At 32.9% G+C, this 12,785-nt stretch overlaps 3 protein-coding genes across 3 annotated transcripts; all 3 read left to right on the plus strand.

Annotated features, from left to right (window-relative positions):
• The first annotated feature begins 410 nt into the window (after positions 1-410).
• LOC132798493 (C-type lectin 37Db-like) lies at positions 411-1,073 on the plus strand. Its single transcript, XM_060810365.1, has 2 exons — positions 411-498; positions 555-1,073. The coding sequence occupies exons 1-2, from the start codon at positions 429-431 to the stop codon at positions 995-997; spliced, it is 513 nt and encodes a 170-aa protein (XP_060666348.1). The 5' UTR covers positions 411-428; the 3' UTR covers positions 998-1,073.
• Positions 1,074-5,570: 4,497 nt separating this feature from the next.
• On the plus strand, positions 5,571-6,278 carry LOC132798574 (C-type lectin 37Db-like). Its single transcript, XM_060810483.1, has 2 exons — positions 5,571-5,649; positions 5,706-6,278. Exons 1-2 carry the CDS (start codon positions 5,580-5,582, stop codon positions 6,116-6,118), a joined length of 483 nt encoding a protein of 160 aa, XP_060666466.1. The 5' UTR covers positions 5,571-5,579; the 3' UTR covers positions 6,119-6,278.
• A 1,330-nt stretch (positions 6,279-7,608) lies between these two features.
• LOC132798637 (C-type lectin 37Db-like) lies at positions 7,609-8,186 on the plus strand. Its single transcript, XM_060810573.1, has 2 exons — positions 7,609-7,686; positions 7,744-8,186. Exons 1-2 carry the CDS (start codon positions 7,617-7,619, stop codon positions 8,160-8,162), a joined length of 489 nt encoding a protein of 162 aa, XP_060666556.1. The 5' UTR covers positions 7,609-7,616; the 3' UTR covers positions 8,163-8,186.
• The last annotated feature ends 4,599 nt before the right edge of the window (positions 8,187-12,785 follow it).

Consider the following 12,785-nt stretch of genomic DNA (forward strand, 5'->3'; position numbering starts at 1 on the left):
TCCGATGGAGCTTCCAAAATGAAATGAAAAAATGCGAAATCAGATCAGCATAGATCCGTCTACAGTCCAAGGAAAGATTGCTCTAAGAACAACTGGGGATGCTTAAGGAATTAAAATAAAGGATCAGAAATCGCTTGTGACCAAACTGATTTCTTTTAATTAATAATTTAGTCATTTACTGACTGTTAATCCAATTAAAATTAGGCTTTCATCATTATTAACCGTAATCATGAAAATCTTCCGTTTCCCTGTCTGAAGGGGTTATATCTCCAATTAGCTTAGAAGTGGTTGTATAATTTATTGCGGTCGCAATGCTAACTCTTATCGTATTTGCAAAATCTCTGATAATTTCACCAATCGAGTGTACATTTTAGTATAAATGCTATAGACTTTCCAAAAGAGTCGTCAGTTCTGTTTAAGCATTCAAAATGAGTCCGAAACTAGTTTTCATTTTCTTCTGCCTTCAATTGTGTCATCTGTCCATGTCAATGGAAATACGTGAGTAATCCAAAGAAGATTCAAAGTCCTGTCGAATAATCTAGAAATGCTTACAGCACAAACTTATACTCAATTGAGCGATTCTTCAAAATGTGTTGCTTCATGTGGCAAGTTCAATCTCCAAATTGGCAAGAAACTCTATTACGTTGAATCCAAGGAGAAGGTCAATTGGTATAAAGCAGTCAACAACTGCCGTAAGATGGGCGGATACTTGTTGAACATTGAGAGCAGTACGGAAATGGATTTGTTTGCCGCTTTATATCCATCGGACAGCCTGTGGACATCCTCAAACACTCTGTCAAAAGTTAATCTATTCTCAAACATTCTGCCAGGAACTTTTCTATCCATCACGACTGGAGAGCCGATGCCCTACAATAGATGGAAGGAGGGATATTTGGACCGTAATAATTTGTGTGTGGAAATGACCAAGGGATTTCTGGATTCGATAAATTGTGAAAATTTGAAGTACTATGTGTGCCAAGCACACATACTTTATTGATGAATTATAATTAGTTAATTCACATACTTTTCTGGCAAATAAATCGAACGAAAAACAATATACAATTTACATTATCATATTACATATTATTATCAATATTTCTCATGAATTCTTGAGTACGTAACACAATAAAACCTTCTTCAATCTCAACCACGAGGTCGATCTATAAACATACATACATATATGTCAAATGGATTGATAAAGTCTTCAGAGAGATTTTGTGCGATGGATAACCCAAAAGCTACCATTTTTCTATGAAGTTCATAACATCTAGTACCTATTTAACACAAAGATATCATTCAAACGAATTTGGAATTATTAAATTCATTTTACAAAATATGTACCACAAAATTCAAAACAGTTCGACATGCTGAATATTCTGAAGTCCGTTTAACTTAACCCAGATAAATTAGAAACAAAACAAGCAAGAATAGAATGTTTAACAGATTGACTCGATTTCTTTTTTTTGTTAACTTTCTTCATTAAGTCAACATCTGATCGTTATCGCAAAATCAAACAGGAATCCTGATCAATAGCGTTAAGTACACAACACTCATAAAGATAACCAATACACAATTTCGTCCTTGTAACTATAAATGATCACTTTACTTACGATAAGTGTTTACTTTTGGAATAGTATAAATTCGAAATGCATTTACAAAGAATCATTAGTTGAACGAAAGTCAGCAACATGATCGGAAAACTTGGTCTTCTCCTATTTTTCCAGCAAATTTGACACTTTGCAATGTCAAATAAGACGAGTAAGAGAATACAAAGGATTCAAAAGCCTTGATCTAATTTATTAATTAAAGTTTCAGCTCCTGAAAAAATTAGCCAAGCATCTTCGGTTGATGAACTGGAAAGCAATTTCCCACTTCAAATTGGCAAGAAATTTTACCGAATTGAAGATCAGTATGTAAACTCGTACACAGCGGCGCACATTATCCGACAGTTGGGAGGAAACTTACTCAATATTGAAAGTAGCGACGAAATGGATCTCCTTTCAATTATACCCATTGATCGGTTTTGGATATCCGCATACTGTCTGGCAAAGGACCGCGAGTTCATTTCTATCGCCACAGGAGAGATCATGCCATATTTTAGATGGGACTATGGAGAGCCCAATAATCGTAATGGTGTTGAGTTTTGTTGTGAATTTGATCGAACAGCGTTAAATGACAATTCGTGCATTATATTCCGCAAATTTATATGCGAAGCTAAAATAATATATTAATAAAGCAAATTAATATAAATAAAATCAATATTTCACTAGAGAAGATTTAATTGGTCGCACTGTTTCTTTATAATGTTAAATATAAATAATTTCTTTTGAATCGCCCAGGATAGTTTTAAATAGTCTGCCAAGAAATATTCTATTTATCAAGACTGAGAAGCCGATGCCCTACAATAGATGGAATGAAATTCATAGATGAAGAGACAATAAAACGCACACTTATATGGAAGTGTCGAAGGAAATCCTAAGTGGGGAACAATTACCCGGTAGATGAAGTAATTACTAAGATACCTATATTATGAATGAGTTTTATTAGAATGCATTGATCTAAGAACATCCTGATATCTAACTCCTATTTAACATAAGCAAAGCCCTCACACAGACAAGGAATTCTTAAATTCATTTTACATAAGTACCCGAAAATTTAGGACATTTCGACATTCGAAATATTCAATTTATCTATTGGTTTTGTGCTTTGCATTATGAAGACGGGTTAACTCAACCATTTGAATTGTTCAAACTATGTTGATTGAAATGCAAAGCAATCATGAAAAGAAAGTTTGACAGAATGATTCGATTTGTTATCTTTGTTAACTTGCTTCATAAGCACAATTAGTTTACCTACATTCGAACGTTATCAAATCTTCAAAAAGACGGAAATGAAACAGGATTTGCTCATTATACCGACAGTAAAGATTGCAAGATTATAATTTCTCCTGATCAAATACTCAAAAGTTTTACAGTAGACCCATAAATCAATCAATAAACAATGATCATAAATCTATATGCGGATCGAATACAACATTATTAATTATCGCCACTTCACGTACGATAAGTGCACAGTCTGGGATTAGTATAAATTCGGAAAGCATTTGGCCAGAAGAATAAGTTCAACGAAAGTCAGCAACATGATCGGAAAACTGGGTCTTCTATTATTTTTCCTGCAACTTTTGCACTCTTCCATGGCAAATAAGACGAGTAAGTGAAGAATGCGAAGGATTTAAAAGCCTTGATTTAATTTAGAAATTGAAGTTTTAGCTCAGTCTGAAATAATTACCCCATCAGCTTCAATTGATGAATTGCAAGGCAATTTCCCAGTTCAAATTGGCAACAAATTATACAGAATCAGTGAGGAGAATGCAACCTGGTATCAAGCGAATCACATTTGTCGAAAGCTAGGAGGTAATTTGTGGAACATCGAAAGCAGCGAAGAAATGGATGCGCTCTTAACAGTTTTTTACAGATGATTCTATTTGGGTGTCTGGACACTGTTTGGGGGGGAATCGGGAATTTATTTCAGTTGCCACAGGAGAACCTCTACCTTATGAAAGATGGAATGCAGGAGAGCCCAATAATTTAGCTGGACTTGAATCTTGTATTGAACTCAAATATTCCAAATTTAACGATGCTTTTTGTTTCAATATGAACAAATTCATATGTGAAGCCAAAATAATGTATTGAGTTACAAAGGGTTAATAAAGTTTTCAAAATAATACATAATTTGCTTCGGAATTTTTGTGATGATTTTACTTTCATCTTTGAGATGTTCATTTACAGTTTCTCGATATTTTCTCTTCCCATTTGATTAGAAGTCACTTAGCAAAAAGTTTCACCAAATCATTGACATTATCCTGAATTTTTTTTTGTTCTACAAAATTGCATTACCAGATACTCTAAAATAACTGTCAAAGTTAGTTAGCTTTTTCATAAAAAGAAGATTCATATAATAAAACTTGCGAATTTATTTATTGGTCGACTCTAATTAATACGCAGCTATTCATAATGAGTTAAATCAAAATGTTGATAATGAAATTATACTTAATATATTATTTCACATACACTTGTTGTGTTAGAGTAATGATATTGATTCTTTGGAGTTGATATCACCATTCAACCATTCAGTTTAGTATAGATATAGAATATAGAATATAGATTATAAAATCGTTCCTTTGCGTGATTCTTTTTCTTTTTATATTATTTATATTCATCTTTAACAAATGAACTTTAAATAAATGAAACGTTTTGTGATTTACGTAGAAAACCTAACCTACGTAGAAAGTTAGATATGTGGAATATAATTATATGCTATAGGTTTACTTTCTTTACAAATATTGAAATTGAAATTTATATCATTTTGTTATTATCAATTCTCAATATATGTTTTTATACCCGCTACCCATAGGGTAGAAGGGTATTATAACTTTGTGCCGGCAGGAAATGTATGTAACAGGTAGAACGAGGCATCTCCGACCCTATAAAGTATATATATTCTTGATCAGCGTCAACAGCCGAGACGATATAGCCATGTCCGTCTGTCCGTCCGTCTATATGAAACACTGGATCTCAGAGACTATAAGAGATAGATCTATAATTTTTTTCGACAGCATTTGTTATGTTTGCACGCAGATCAAGTTTGTTTCAAATTTTTGCCACGCCCACCTCCGCCCCCGCAAATCAAAAATCGAATAACAAGCGTAATTTTAAAGCTAAAGTTTGGTATATACAATAATTACTATAGTAGTTATGATTCCTGAAAATTTGGTTGCGATCAGATAAAAATTGTGGAAGTTCTTAAAGAAATACTTTTGTATGGGCAAAAACGCTTACTTACTAGGGCTCTTAGTTACTTTGGCCGACAATCTGATACATTGTGCCGTCTATGGTATATTTGGAATGGTGTACTATATCGATATACCAAACATACCATTTGGTATATTTTAGCATTTTTCTGTATTTTCCGTATATTTTGATAATAATACCGCAATATTTTGCCTTTATTAAAAATGCGTAGCGGGTATCTCACAGTCGAGCACACTCGACTGTAACTTTCTTACTTGTTTTTTTACTGTACTAAAAAAAAACAGTATTTAAGACAATAATATAATTGTCTAGTAACGTTCTTAAGGAGAAACAAATTCAAATTGATTTGATGTTTAAATGGCTAAATTGGTCGTCTGTGTCATTCATTCATTTTATTTTTGCCTTTAGAAACACCTTTAAAAGCCATTAACAAATTCGAATAATTTATAGTGCTTTTAACACATGACATAACATCAAACAGTGAAAAAATACATTAATAAGTTGGTACCGATAAGAACATACCTTGTCGGTATTAGAACAATTAAATTGATTTATGAGAGAAATATGTACATATCTAATACAACAGTTACTTCCGTTTCCTTTCTTGAAGTGGTTATTACCCCAATTTCTTAATAAGCAGTTCTTAATTTTATTGCGAACTCTTATCAGATTTTGCGAATTCTCCGATAATTTCAATCGAGTGCAAAATTTTAGAATAAATGCTGAAGACTTTCCGAAAAAGTCGTCAGTTCTGTTTAAACATTCAAAATGAGTCCGAAACTAGTTTTCCTTTTCTTCTGCCTTCAATTGTGTCATCTGTCCATGTCGATGGAAATACGTGAGTAATCCAAAGAAGATTCAAAGTCTTGTCGAATAAACTAGAAATGCTTACAGCACAAACTTATACTCAATTGAGCGATTCTTCCAAATGTGTCGCCTCATGTGGCAAGTTCAATCTCCAAATTGGCAAGAAACTTTATTACGTTGAGTCCAAGGAGAAGGTCAATTGGTATAATGCAGTCAACAACTGCCGTAAGATGGGCGGATACTTGTTGAACATTGAGAGCAGTACAGAAATGGATTTGTTTGCTGCTTTATATCCATCGGACAGGCTCTGGACATCCTCAAACAGTCTGTCAAAAACTTTTCTATCCATCACGACTGGAGAGCCGATGCCCTACAATAGATGGAAGGAGGGATATTTGGACCGTGATAATTTGTGTGTGGAAATGACCAAGGGATTCCTGAGTGCGGAAAATTGTGAAAATTTGAAGTACTATGTGTGCCAAGCACACATACTTTATTGATGAATTACAATTAGTTAATTCACAAAGTTACCAGACAAATAAATCGAACGAAAAACAATATACAATTTAACTTATTCTCAATATTTTTAATAGTCATATTCTTGAGTACATAACACTATTAAACCTTCTTCAAATTCCACGACGAGCCCGATCTGAAAATAAGAGCAAACAATCTATCTCAAATGAAATTAATGAATAAAATCTAATACCTATTTAACCCAAAGATATATTTCAAACGTATTATATTATAAATTATTACATTCATTTTCGACATGCTGAATATTTAATTCATCAATTGGTTTTAATGTTTCTATACTGAAGTCCGAGCGAGTTAAATGTGAAACGATGTTAATTGAACTGCTAGACAACCAAGAAAAGAATGTTTAACATATTGAATCGATTTCATATAATTTTAACTTGCTTCGTGAAGTCAATCGTTATAGCATTTTTAACTACACCAAAAATCAAACAGGAATCCTGATCAATAGCGTAAAGTATGCAACACTCATAAAGATAAGCAATACACAATTTCTTCCTTGTAACTATAAATGATCACTACACTTACGATAAGTGTTTACTTTTGGAATAGTATAAATTCGAAAAACATTTACAAAGAATCATTAGTTAAACGAAAGTCAGCAACATGGTCGGAAAACTCGTTCTTCTATTATTTTTCTGCAGCTTCTGCACTCTTCAATGGCAAATAAGTCGAGTAAGTGAAGAATACGAAGGATTCAAATGCCTTGATCTAATTTAGAAATTGGAGTTTTAGCTCAGTCTGAAATAATTACCCAAGCACCTTCAATTGATGAATTACGAGGTAATTTCCCACTTCAAATTGGCAACAGAATCAGTGAGGAGAAAGCAACCTGGTATCAAGCGAATCACATTTGCCGACAGCTAGGAGGTAATTTGCTGAACATCGAAAGCAGCGAAGAAATGGATGCGCTCTTAACAGTTTTTACAGAATATTATATTTGGCTGTCTGGATACTGTTTGGCGGGGAATAGGGAATTTATTTCGATTACCACAGGACAACCTCTACCTTATGAAAGATGGAACGCAGGAGAGCCCAATAATTATAATGGAGAAGAATATTGTCTTGAATTCAAAAATTCCAAATTTAACGATGCTAATTGTGTACATGTAAAGAAATTCATATGTGAAGCCAAAATAATGTATTGATTTACAAAGGTTTAATAAAGTTTTCAATAATCTCCGCAACTATTCATGAGAAGTTTAATCAAGGTGTTAATAATGAAACTATAATTAATATATTATTTCACGTACACTTCAACGACTAGGTGAAAAAATAACCGGAATACTGATCACAAAGTACGCACAACCCATAAAGATTAAAGCAATTCATAATTTACTTGTTGAAGTTATCAATGATAACAAATAAAATCATTTTTCTTACGATAAGTATGGACTTTTGGAATAGTATAAATTCGGAAAGTATTCACAAGGAATCATTAGTTGAACGAAAGTCAGCAACATGGTCGGAAAACTTGGTCTTCTCCTAATTTTTCTGCAAATTTGCCACTTTGCAATGTCAAATAAGACGAGTAAGAGAATACAAAGGATTCAAAAGCCTTGATCTAACTGATTAATTAAAGTTTCAGCTCCTGAAATAATTACCCAAGCATCTTCGATTGATGAATTGGAAAGCAATTTCCCACTCCAAATTGGCAAGAAATTTTACCGAATCGAAGATCAGCGTGTAAACTGGTACAAAGCGGCGCACATTTGCCGACAGTTGGGAGGAAACTTACTCAATATTGAAAGTAGCGACGAAATGGATGATCTCCTTTCAATTATACCCATTGATCGTTATTGGATATCCGCATACTGTCTGGCAAAGGACCGCGAGTTCATTTCTATCGCCACAGGAGAGATCATGCCATATTTTAGATGGGACTATGGAGAGCCCAATAATCGTAATGGTGTTGAGTTTTGTGGTGAATTTGATCGAACAGCGTTAAATGACAATTCGTGCATTATATTGCGCAAATTTATATGCGAAGCTAAAATAATGTATTAATAAAGCAAATTAATATAAACAAAATCAATATTTCACTAGAGAAGATTTAATTGGTCGCACTGTTTCTTTATAATGTTAAATATAAATAATTTCTATTGAATCGCCCAGGATAGTTTTAAATAGTCTGCCAAGAAATATTCAATTTATCAAGACTGAGAAGCCGATTCCCTACAATAGATGGAATGAGTTTCATAGATGGAGAGGACAATAAAACGGACATTTATATGGAAGTGTCGAAGGGAATCCTAAGTGGGGAACAATTACCCGTTAGATGAAGTACTAAGATACCTATATTATGAATGACTTTTATTATAATGCATTTATCTAAGAACATCCTAATATCTAATTCCTATTTAACATACGCAAAGCCCTCACACAGGAATTCTTAAATTCATTTTACATAAGTACCCGAAAATTCAGGATATTTCGACATTCCAAATATTCAATTCATCTATTGGTTTTAAGTTTTACGTTATGAAGACGGTTTAACTCAACCATTTGAATTGTTCAAACTAAGTTGATTGAAATGCAAAGCAATCATGAAAAGAAAGTTTGACAGAATGATTCGATTTGTTATCTTTGTTAACTTGCTTCATAAGCACAATTAGTTTACCTACATTCGAACGTTATCAAATCTTCAAAAAGACGGAAATGAAACAGGATTTGCTCATTATACCGACAGTAAAGATTGCAAGATTATAATTTCTCCTGATCAAATACTCAAAAGTTTTACAATAGACCCATACACCCATCAATAAACAATGATCATAAATCTATATGCGGATCGAATACAACATTATTAATTATCGCCACTTCACGTACGATAAGTGCACAATCTGGGATTAGTATAAATTCGGAAAGCATTTGGGCAGAACCATAAGTTCAACGAAAGTCAGCAACATGATCGGAAAACTCGCTCTTTTATTACTTTTCCTGCAACTTTTGCACTCTTCCATGGCAAATAAGACGAGTAAGTGAAGAATACGAAGGATTCAAAAGCCTTGATCTAATTTAGAAATTGAAGTTTTAGCTCAGTCTGAAATAATTACCCCAGCAGATTCAAATGATGAATTGCGAGGTAATTTCCCATTTCAAATTGGCAACAAATTGTACCGAATCAGTGAGGAGAAAGCAACCTGGTATAAAGCGAGTCACATTTGTCGACAGCTAGGAGGTAATTTGGTGAACATCGAAAGCAGCCAAGAAATGGATGCGCTCTTAACAGTTTTTACAGAATATTATATTTGGCTGTCTGGATACTGTTTGGCGGGGAATAGGAATTTATTTCGATTACCACAGGACAACCTCTACCTTATGAAAGATGGAACGCAGGAGAGCCCAATAATTATAATGGAGAAGAATATTGTCTTGAATTCAAAAATTCCAAATTTAACGATGCTAATTGTGTACATGTAAAGAAATTCATATGTGAAGCCAAAATAATGTATTGACTTACAAAGGGTTAATAAAGTTTTCAGAATAATACATAATTTGCTTCGGAATTTTTGTGATGATTTTACTTTCACCTTTGAGATGTTCATTTACAGTTTCTCGATATTTTCTCTTCCCATTTGATTAGAAGTCACTAAGCAAAAAAGTTTCACCAAATCATTGACATTATCCTGAATTTTTTTGTTCTACTAATATTCCATTGCCAGATACTCTAGAATAACTGACAAAGTTAGTTAGCTTTTTCATAAAAGAAAAAGAAGATTTCTAAATTAAAACTTGCGATTTTTTTGGTCGACTCTAAATAATACGCAGCTATTCATAATGAGTTACATCAATGTGTTGATAATGAAATTATACTTAACTTTCACTTACACTTGTCGTGTTAGAGTAATGATATTGATTCATTGGAATTTATATCACAATTCAACTATTTAGTTTAGTATATAACTTAGAGTCTAGACCAAACACTGCTGTACTATGTTATACTCGTATGTATTATAAAATTGTTCCTTCGCGTGATTCTTTTTATTCTTTTATTCTTCTTTTCTTTTTCTTCTATTATTTATATTCATTCATTCATTTATAACAAATGAACTTGAAATATTTATTTTGTGATTTGTGTAGAAAGTTAGATAATTATATGATATGTGGAATATAATTATATGCATACTTTACTTTTTTTCACAAATTGTGAAATTATATATGAAATATATGTTTTTTTTTACTATACTAAACAATAATGAAATTATTGAGAGCAGTACGGAAATGGATTTGTTTGTGGCTTTATATCCTTCGGACAACCTCTGGACATCCTCAAACAGTCTGTACAAAGCTTATCTCTCTATCACGTCTGGAGAACCAATGCCCTACAATAGATGGATTGCGGGACATGTGAATAGTGTTTCAAACAAGTGTGTGGAAATGACCAAGGGATTCCTGAATGCGGAAAATTGTGAAAATTTGAAGTACTATGTGTGCCAAGCACACATACTTTATTGATGAATTATAATTAGTTAATTCACATACTTTTCTGGCAAATAAATCGAACGAAAAACAATATACAATTTACATTATTATCAATATTTCTAATGAATTCTTGAGTACGTAACACAATGAAATCTTCTTCAATCTCAACGACGAGGTCGATCTATAAACAAGAGCATACAATATATGTCAAATGGATTGATAAAGTCTTCAAAGAGATTTTGTGTGATGGATACTTGGATAACCCAAAAGCTACCATTTTTCTATGAAGTTCCTAGCATCTAATGCCTATTTAACACAAAGATATATTTCAAACGAATTAGGAATTATTAAACTCATTTTCGACATGCTGAATATTAAATTCGTCTATTTGTTTTGGGCTTTGTATACTGAAGTCCGTTTAAGCCGAATTAAATGTTAAACAATGTTGATTGAAATGCAAAACAAGCAAGAAAAGAATGTTTAACATATTTTAACATATCAAATAATTAGCCATAATCTGACCGTTATCTGATTTTCAAATATACGGATGCCAAACCAGGAATCAAAGAAAGTACGCAAAACCCATAAAGATTAAAGCAATTCATAATTTACTGATTGATGTTATCAATGATAACAAATATAATCACTTTTCTTACGATAAGTCTGGACTTTCGAAATAGTATAAATTCGGAAAGCCTTCACGAGGAATCATTAGTTGAACGAAAGTCAGCAACATGGTCGGCAAACTCGGTATTCTATTACTCTTCTCGCAACTTTTGCATTCTGGAGTGCCAACTAAAACGGGTAATATAGAACTAAGGACTGAATTGATGTATTCAAAATATATAATACAAAATTTTGTAATCGTAACACTTTCTAATCCAGTTCGCCAAGTCGCTTCAAGCTTTACATATCAAATTGGCCACAAATTTTACCATGTGGAATCCGAGTCGACAGTAACTTGGTTTGAAGCAGCTCACATTTGCCGAGAAATGGGAGGAAATTTACTAAACATTGAAAGCAGCGACGAAATGAATGTTATTATCAATTCTCAATATATGTTTTTATACCCGCTACCCATAGGGTAGAAGGGTATTATAACTTTGTGCCGGCAGGAAATGTATGTAACAGGTAGAACGAGGCATCTCCGACCCTATAAAGTATATATATTCTTGATCAGCGTCAACAGCCGAGACGATATAGCCATGTCCGTCTGTCCGTCCGTCTATATGAAACACTGGATCTCAGAGACTATAAGAGATAGATCTATAATTTTTTTTCGACAGCATTTGTTATGTTTGCACGCAGATCAAGTTTGTTTCAAATTTTTGCCACGCCCACCTCCGCCCCCGCAAATCAAAAATCGAATAACAAGCGTAATTTTAAAGCTAAAGTTTGGTATATACAATAATTACTATAGTAGTTATGATTCCTGAAAATTTGGTTGCGATCAGATAAAAATTGTGGAAGTTCTTAAAGAAATACTTTTGTATGGGCAAAAACGCTTACTTACTAGGGCTCTTAGTTACTTTGGCCGACAATCTGATACATTGTGCCGTCTATGGTATATTTGGAATGGTGTACTATATCGATATACCAAACATACCATTTGGTATATTTTTAGCATTTTTCTGTATTTTCCGTATATTTTGATAATAATACCGCAATATTTTGCCTTTATTAAAAATGCGTAGCGGGTATCTCACAGTCGAGCACACTCGACTGTAACTTTCTTACTTGTTTTTTTTACTGTACTAAAAAAAAAAAACAGTATTTAAGACAATAATATAATTGTCTAGTAACGTTCTTAAGGAGAAACAAATTCAAATTGATTTGATGTTTAAATGACTAAATTGGTCGTCTGTGTCATTCATTCATTTTATTTTTGCCTTTAGAAACACCTTTAAAAGCCATTAACAAATTCGAATAATTTATAGTGCTTTTAACACATGACATAACATCAAACAGTGAAAAAATACATTAATAAGTTGGTACCGATAAGAACATACCTTGTCGGTATTAGAACAATTAAATTGATTTATGAGAGAAATATGTACATATCTAATACAACAGTTACTTCCGTTTCCTTTCTTGAAGTGGTTATTACCCCAATTTCTTAATAAGCAGTTCTTAATTTTATTGCGAACTCTTATCAGATTTTGCGAATTCTCCGATAATTTCAATCGAGTGCAAAATTTTAGAATA

Source organism: Drosophila nasuta, chromosome 2L (genome assembly GCF_023558535.2).
Source record: "Drosophila nasuta strain 15112-1781.00 chromosome 2L, ASM2355853v1, whole genome shotgun sequence".
Lineage (NCBI taxonomy): Eukaryota > Metazoa > Arthropoda > Insecta > Diptera > Drosophilidae > Drosophila > Drosophila nasuta.